The sequence below is a fragment of the Vombatus ursinus genome, unplaced genomic scaffold (assembly GCF_900497805.2).
Source record: "Vombatus ursinus unplaced genomic scaffold, bare-nosed wombat genome assembly UNPS02014884.1, whole genome shotgun sequence".
Taxonomy (NCBI): Eukaryota; Metazoa; Chordata; class Mammalia; order Diprotodontia; family Vombatidae; genus Vombatus; species Vombatus ursinus.
In genome coordinates, this window is record NW_020954662.1 from 3,847,136 (window position 1) to 3,855,162 (window position 8,027).

The following is an 8,027-nucleotide window of genomic DNA, read 5'->3' on the forward strand; positions in this document are numbered from 1 at the left end:
CGCACCAGCAGCCCCGCCTTAGACCTGGTCCCCTGGCGGGGAAAGAAGAGCATCTATGCGCAAACGCACCAGTGCGCTTGTTGCCATGGAGAGACGCCAGTGGTTCTGAGAAGTGGGAGGGGTGGAGAAAGTACGTACTCTCGCTCTCCTCTCATGTTAGGTCTCCATGGCAACAGTAAAGCTTCCGGCCGCGCGAGCTCACCTAGTTCTACTGAGATCTAGGAAGCCGGATCCCGGGGCGGGGCTACGCGTGCGCAGTGAGGTCCTACTTATCCCGCGTGGAAGCGTAGGGCTCCTGGTTGTGTAGCTGATGGGAGGAGGTGAGCGGGGGGGGGGGGCTCTTAAGAGGGTTGGCGCGGAGCAGATGGAGAAGGGGGCGCCGATAATTGTCCTTTTGGGGCCACGAAGAGAGTAGGGGCAGTGAGAGGAGGAAGGGGTCCTGTCAATGTCCACGGGGCAGAGGAAGGAGTGATCTTGTCAATCCCCTTGGGGCAGAGGAGGGAGGGGTCTTATCAATGTCCCCCTGGGGCAAGGGAGGGAGGGTCTTGTCAATGTTCCCCTGGAACCGAGGAGGAGGGGGTCCTGTCATTGTTCCTCTGGGGCAGGGGTCTTGTCAATGGCAGTAAGGGGGGGGGCTGTGTCAGTGTCCCCCTGGGGCAGTGAGAGGAGTGATGGTGGTGGCATCCTCCCCATGCCTCCCTGGGGCAGTGAGAGAATGGGGGGGCCCTTGAGATCATTCAGGTAGCTTTGCCCCTTTGTGAGACAAGGAAGGCATACTTAGAGAGCTGTCTCTCATTAGGTCTTCCCACCAATATCACAGGCCTGTTGTACTTCAGCTTCTCCATCCCCTGGGGGGAGTAGACTGTCTGGGTCCGGCGATGGCCCGGCTCCCAGCCCCAGGTTCTGTGATTGTCCCCGATTGGCACGAGAGCACGGAGGGCAAAGAGCACCTGTCATCCATCCTCCGGAAGAACCGTCGGAGGGTGTTTGGTGAGTGGAAACTCAAGCTCCTGTCCTCTGCCAGCAGAGGCTGGGGAGGCTCCCATCAGCTTTCATTGGGAGCCAAATCCCAGCCCTACGACGAAGTGTGGGGCCTTGGGCAAGAACTTGTCTGGGCTTCAGGTTCTTCCTCGGAAAAGGAAGGGGTTGGATTAGATGCGCTACAAGGTCTGCTGTAGCTCTGGCTTTCAATGACTCCTCTCTGGGCTGTTGGCCACCCCAAAGAAAGCGATCTGGTATTTTAGCTCATGTTAGCTTTCGTCTTCCCCGCCAGTTATAAATAAAGTGTTAGGGGATGGCCTGAGCAACAGGATACTCAGCAGATCTGAGAAATGAAAGATGCTTTAGGATATTGGAGCCAGAAGGAACCTTGGAACACAACAAAGTAACCCTAATTCTGAGCTGAGAAGATCGTTAATTTGCAGAATGTTGAAGGTGTGAGGGCTCTTAGAACATAGGATGTCAGAACTGGAAGGGACCTTATAACAAATAATGTCAGAGCTGGAAGGGACCTTAGAGTATAGAATGTCAGCACTGGAAGAGATCTTAGAATATAGAGTGTCAGAGTTAGAAAGGACCTTAGGGTATAGAATGTCAGAGCTGGGAGGGCCCTGAGAAAAGAGAATGTCAGAACTGGGAGGGCCCTTAGAACACAGAATGTCAGTGCTGGAAAGGTTCTTAGAACAGAGATGTCAGAGCTGGGAGAGCCCTTAGAACAACACAGAGTGTCAGAGCTGAAAGGGGCCTTAGAAATTGTCTAGTCTAACCCTCATATTTTACAGATGGGGAAACTGAGTTTCCGGGAAGAAAAATGCCCTGTCAAAGTCACACCACAAATCAGCAGCAGTGCATGAAAAGATGGTGTCTGTCCCCTGAGATTTTTCTTAAGTTTTGCTTTTGGAAGAGGCTTCAGAGACCATCTGGTCCGAACACTTTCATATTTGCAAGGATTATATCTTACTCATCTGGTACAGGGCTCTTCTTCTAGTATAATTAAAATATATGTTGAATTCATTCATACATCCCACACACATGATATAGTTGATAGCCCTCAACCAGATGTTAGCAGTACTGGGTCCTGTTTCCTGCAATGTCGCTACCTTGTTCCGTTAACTTCCCCAAATTGCTTTCCTCTCTGTGCCTGAGAAATGGAGAGGTCAGACTGGATGGTCACTAAGCTGGGAAAAGTGTTTACTTTGAGGGGGTGACTATCTGAAGCAAAGATTCCTTATTACTCTAGGGCTGCTGGAGAGGCCGGTTCTGCCTCCCCAGGTGGCTGCTGACACTGCGAGCTACAAGATCTTTGTTTCTGGGAAGAGTGGGGTGGGGAAGACAGCCCTGGTGGCCAAGTTGGCGGGCCTGGAGGTTCCTGTGATCCACCACGAAACTGTAGGTAGGCGGTAATGGGGTGGGAGGCCTTGGGTCTGGCATACGGGGACTAACCGTCTCTGCTGTCCTGTAAAAACTCACCTCTTGCTAGAAAATCTCCTCTGATTACATTGGGGTCTGTTGGTCTGTTTCCTTAGCCTCGTGTATTTGTGGTCCTCTCTGTTGCTTTATATTCATTGATGTTTTATTTTGTAGTTGTTGCTAAGTCTGTTTTGTATTTATGCCCCGTGACTGATGTTCAAACTAGGTGCTTCCTGAGGGCAAGGCTCTGCCCCTCCCTCTAAAACTAGGGGCTCCCTGAGGGCAGGTACTCTTGTGTCTTCTGTAACCTGCCCCAGTCTCTAGGTCATCTTTCCAGCTTGTTTGGAGAGCTGAGGCCAGGTAAGGATAGAGGAATGGAGGTGATGAGCAACCCCTTTCCCTAGGCATCCAGACGACGGTAGTGTATTGGCCAGCCAAACTGCAGGCCAGTGATCGAGTGGTCATCTTCCGATTTGAGTTCTGGGACTGTGGAGAGGCAGCGCTCAAGAAATTTGATCACATTCTGCCTGTGAGTGGAGGTTCAAGAGGGGGGTTAAGAATGCTTGTGTTTTGTTCTCTCCCCTCTCCCCCCCACCCCATTATACTGTAAGCCTCTTAAGGGCCAAGACTACCATACTATATATGAACTTTACATCTCTCCCAGTGTAAAAAAGCACAGTGCTTTTTGCCCCACAGTAGGTGCTTACCATTTAGAATGCATGGAGGAGCATTCCTCAGGGTGGGGCTAGGCCAGTCCCCTAGTGGTGTCCTGGAGAGATGGGAGTTGAATGGGATGCACTTGAAAACTCTTGGTTCTTATTCCTGATTTCCAAGGCTCTTTGTCCTGTCTCTTGGGGAAAGGCCCCTGGGCTGGGCAGGGTATCTTGATTGTTCCATGAAGTCCTGAGTGGTAGCTGAGGAAGTCCTAGTAGGTACAATGACTGATGGGTGAGATATGTTGAGGTTCTCCTCAGAGTTAAGAGTCTGAAAGTTTCCTCTTTTGAGAGACAGTGTGGTCTAATGGATAGAATGCTCAACTTGGAGTCAGAAAGACCTAGGTTCACATCCCACCTCTGACACTCAGCAGTTTTTGTGACCCCTGAGCTAATCACTTAACCTCTTTGACTCTCAGTTTCCTCATTTGTAAAATGAAAGAATTGGACTCAATGACTTCTAAGGTCTTTTCCAACTCTGATTCTATACTATGATCTAGGCCTGCAAGGAGAAAACAGATGCCTTCCTTTTCCTCTTCTCTTTCACTGACCGTTCCTCCTTTGAAGACCTCCCGGCTCAGCTTTCCCGGGTTGCTGGAGATGTCCCCAACACTGTCAAGATGGTCATCGGCTCTAAGTATCCTTATGGCATCTTCCCATTTATAGTCCTGGGACCCAGCAAAAGGGTGCTTGTCTCTGGGTGTGCCCCATTGCACAGGTGACTGGGTTGTTCTGTCCGTAGGCATCTGTTTCCATGCATACTCTTGGGTCAGGAGAGAAGAAGACCTGGGGCTTTGAGGAGCTTGTAAGAGAGGGAGAGGCAGTGTGGTTTACTGGATGGAGTTGACCTCATAGTTAGAAAGATCTAGTTTTAAGTTGTGCTCAGGTAATGGTTGAACTCAGTGAACCCTGAGGTTGCTTCTATTTCTGAGGCTTTAGTTCTTTGAGGGGGGATGGCAGCCAGGATCCTAGAGAGAAACCTGTACCCTGGAGCTATACCTTTTCCAGGTTCAAAAGTAGGTGAACATGGGTCAGGCTAGAGAGGGGACTTGTGGGATGAGGTATAGGGCTGCTGGATCTGGGAGCTGGCCATCCTGGAGGAGGTAGGGACAGAAATGGGCTGGGGAGCAATAGGGGATGTTGCGATTTCCTTGACCTCCTTTTTCACCAGGTTTGATCAATACATGCACACTGATGTTCCTGAGCGTGACCTCATGGCCTTCCGCCAGGCCTGGGAGCTGCCCCTGCTACGTGTGAAGAGCGTGCCTGGGCGCCGATTGGCCGACGGGCGCACCCTGGATGGGCGGGCAGGGCTGGCAGATGTGGCACATGTCCTCAATGGTCTGGGGGAGCACTTGTGGCACCAGGACCAGGTGGCAGCTGGGCTGGTCCCTGGCCCCCAGGAGAGCTCTCCAGATGGAGGGCAGGGCTGAGGAGAGGGAGTCTGACTTGAGGTGCTCCTGGAAGTAGGACTTAGCTTGGAGTTGGCATCCCTGCCAGGGAAGGAGCGGGTGTGCTTGTAATCTAGTGGAGTGGAAAGAATACAGCAGGCAGAAGATCTGGGTTCGTGTCCCAGCTGTGACCCTTCTAGGGCGACCTTGAGCAAGTCGCTTCACTTTGATTCCTATCCTTAGTTTTCTAATCTGTAAAATGGGAGTATACTTAACACTGCCTCCCTCACGAGGATGTTGTAGGGAATGCATTTTGCAGGCTTTGAATCACGATAGAAATGTGAAGTGATGATAGCACCTGCTCTGACTAGACTGTCCAGGCTGTCTGTCTGTGGGGTAATGGAAGGAGGTATGAATTTGGAGCCTGAAGACCTGGTTTTGTATTCTAGCTCTCCCACTTCCCACTTCTGGGACTCATTTTCCTCTTCTGTAAGATGGACACGATGGTCTCCAAGTTCATTTCTGGCTCTCTAGCCTATGGCCTTCCCTGGGGTGGTGAGGAGGTGTGGTGGGAATGCAGTGGTCCCAGAAAGTCTTCCCTCCCTCACCTCCGCTGTCAGATCCTCTCCTTTCCTCAGCTCTGAGCCAGTATAGAGGAGAAGGGGGCAGAGCCAGAGAGGACCAGGGCACCTGGACCCTCAGACAACAAGCCACCCTCTGGCGTCTTAGCTGGTGGCTCTTCAGGGGTGTCGAATGGTGGAGATGTTACAGTCTCAAACTATCCCTTAGAGAATTAGGGTCCTGGTTCAGAAGAAAGAACACTGGACCTGGAGTCAGAAGATCTGGGTTCAGACAAGTTACAAAGTAGCACGTCAGACTCTTCATTGATACATTCTCCAGGTCTCACCCACTGTGGTACCCTGTCTTCCTTCTCTCTGGCTCTTGTCGCATTCACTGGTAGGGAGAGGAGAGCTAAGGGGAGTGGGGAGGGGAAACCATCTAGGAGGGGGTTGGACTACATGGCCTTCAAATTTCCTTCTTAAGCTAAAATCCTGTTTTCCCCTAAGTCTCCAGGCTACCAGTAGGTGACTCAGAGGAGACCCGGGTTCTGAAGTCACTGAGATCAGTAATTCCAGAAGCAGCATTTCTGGCTGAGCATCAATCAGTCCACAAGTATTTAGGACAGGGGTTCCTGATCTGGGTTGGGGAACTTGTTTTATATATAAATATATATTATATATGTATAAAATATACAAATTTGATAACTAGAATCTGTTTCCTTTGTAATTCTTTGTAGTTTATTTTATACATTTAAAAACATCCTCCAAAAGGGGTCCATGACAGCAGTAGTGTTAAGAACACTGGATTTAGAGGCCAGCCGGGGAGGAGGGTTGTCAGGCAGGAGCCCCGGTGCCACGACCCTCTCTGGTCCTTGGAAAGTAACTGATCCAGCAGGACTGGACAGCAACCTCCCTGGAAGGGCTGAGCCTGGCCCCACCAGGGGGATGGTGGAGGCATTCCAAGCTTGAGGAGTTGAGAGCCTTCCCCCCAGCACTGCGGAGAAGTCTCCTCTCTTCCTCTCCCCCAGTCCTCATTCTGCTTTCAGTGTTTAATAGGCCTTCCCCCCAGGGGCAGTCAAGCTAATGCTGCAAACTTGGGAGGGAGGGGCCACCCCGGTGTGCCCCACACTTCTGTCCCGTAATTTCCCTAATAACTGAGCAAATGCAAATGGGAGCACCACTGCTCTCGAAGGGAGGCAGACGCTATGGAGGAAGCCGCTTTGAAATTGTAGTTGGGGAAACCTGGGTTTGAAGGTTTTGATGCCAGTGACAGCGTCTTGCCCTCTCTGAGCCTTAGTTTCTTTTTCTGTAAAATGGGATGCTAATACTTGGACTAGAGACTTCCTAGGGTGGCCCATGTTGTGGGCTTTGTAAACCTTAAAGCAGAATCAGGGTGTGAGTGCAGGTGGGGAAAGACCACTTGGTTTGGAGTCCAAGGTCCTAGGTTCAGTTCCCAACTCTGGGTGACCCTGGGGGAGCACAACCTAACTGGGTCCCAGTTTCCTTACCTGTAAAGTGAAGGGAGTGGACTCATCTCTCCAGGTTCTCCACCTCTAAATCGATGCCCCTGAAATAGGGAAACTAGTAGAGAGAAAACCTTTGATCCCCTGCCTTGGAAAGAGTGGGGAGGGCCAGTCATTACCGACGTGGCTGGGTCCTTTGCTTTTTCTCTCCCTGGGGATGATGGGAAACCAGAGCCAGGAAGGGCCCTTGGGACTTCCTCTGCAGTTCCAAACCAAGTGCCCCCTGTAACAGTGTAAGCCTACGGCTGTGATCTTCTGACAGGTGCTCTGGGGGCGGGGGGAGGGGGGAGGCCCAGGCTCCTGTAGCTGCTCAGCTCTGGCTATGAAGGGGCGTCTGGTCTTACCAGGGATGCCCTGCTAGTGCAGGACACCACCCTTTTTTCTCAAATGTTCTATGCAGTTGAGGGGATGCATCCTTCTTTTCAGATGGGACATTGGAGCAGGAGTGATATGGTGCATGCCCTTGGGGAGTACCTAAGCCCCAGTCAACTTGGGGACCCAGGTATTGGCAGTGTCTTCCTCTCAGACTTTGCCTTCTCCGTTAACTTTATCATTCCGGGAAGATCCCCAAACATCCTAGTCTCTTCACAGTTGTATGTGTAGTAGCAGAAGTCAGAGCAGGAAGAGCCTTTAGAACATAGAATGTGAGAGCTAAAAGGGCCGTAGAGCTAGGAGCCCCTCTAGATCTCAACTAATCATAGAATTTAGAGCTGGGAAGGACTTTGTTTTGTTGTGGTTTCAATAGTGTCTGACTCTTTGTGACCTCATTTTGGGGTTTTCTTGGCAAAGACACTGGAGTGGTTTGCCATTTCCTTCTCCAGCTCATTTTATAGATGAAGAAACGGAGGCGAACAGAGTGAAGTGACTTGCCCAGGGTCACACAGCTAGTAAGTGTCTGAGGCCAGATTTGAATTCAGAGAAATGAGTTTTCCTGACTCTAAGCTGGGTACTCTATCCACTGTGTCACCTAGCAACCCAGGGAAGGACTTAAGTGGTCAGTTAGTCTGACCCAAAATGAAAGGAATCTCTGTTCTAACATGATGGATGGCCTCTGGTGAAAGACCTCCAACGAAGGGGAATCCATCACCTTCTTTGGCGGTCCATTCCACTTTTAGGTAGCTCTAACTGTTGGAAGCTAGGTAGTGCCATAATGCATAGAGTACCGGATTTGGAGTCAGGAAGACCTGAGTTCAAATTTGGCCTCAAATACTTACTGTTTGACCCTTGGCAAGTCACTTCACCCTGTTTGCCTCAGTTTCCTCATCTGCAACATGAGCGGGAGAAGGAAATGGCAAACCACTCCAGTATCTTTGCCAAGAAAACCCCAAATGGGGTCAGGAAGAGTCAAACACAACTGAACAAGTGAACGATTATTAGGAAGAAGTTTCTCCTGACATCAAACCTAAATTTGCTTCTTTGTAACCACCTCAT

General features: G+C 50.7%; 1 protein-coding gene across 2 annotated transcripts; it reads left to right on the plus strand.

Moving 5' to 3' along the window:
- Positions 1–243: 243 nt before the first annotated feature.
- CPLANE2 (ciliogenesis and planar polarity effector 2) lies at positions 244–5,744 on the plus strand. 2 transcript variants are annotated; one of them, XM_027842786.1, is made up of 6 exons: positions 244–320; positions 800–990; positions 2,240–2,392; positions 2,814–2,938; positions 3,623–3,759; positions 4,294–5,744. In XM_027842786.1, the coding sequence occupies exons 2-6, from the start codon at positions 879–881 to the stop codon at positions 4,553–4,555; spliced, it is 789 nt and encodes a 262-aa protein (XP_027698587.1). In that variant the 5' UTR covers positions 244–320; positions 800–878; the 3' UTR covers positions 4,556–5,744. The 2 variants fall into 2 exon arrangements, with proteins under 2 accessions (XP_027698587.1, XP_027698588.1); XM_027842787.1 differs by having other exon boundaries at positions 255–320; positions 821–990.
- Positions 5,745–8,027: the final 2,283 nt, after the last annotated feature.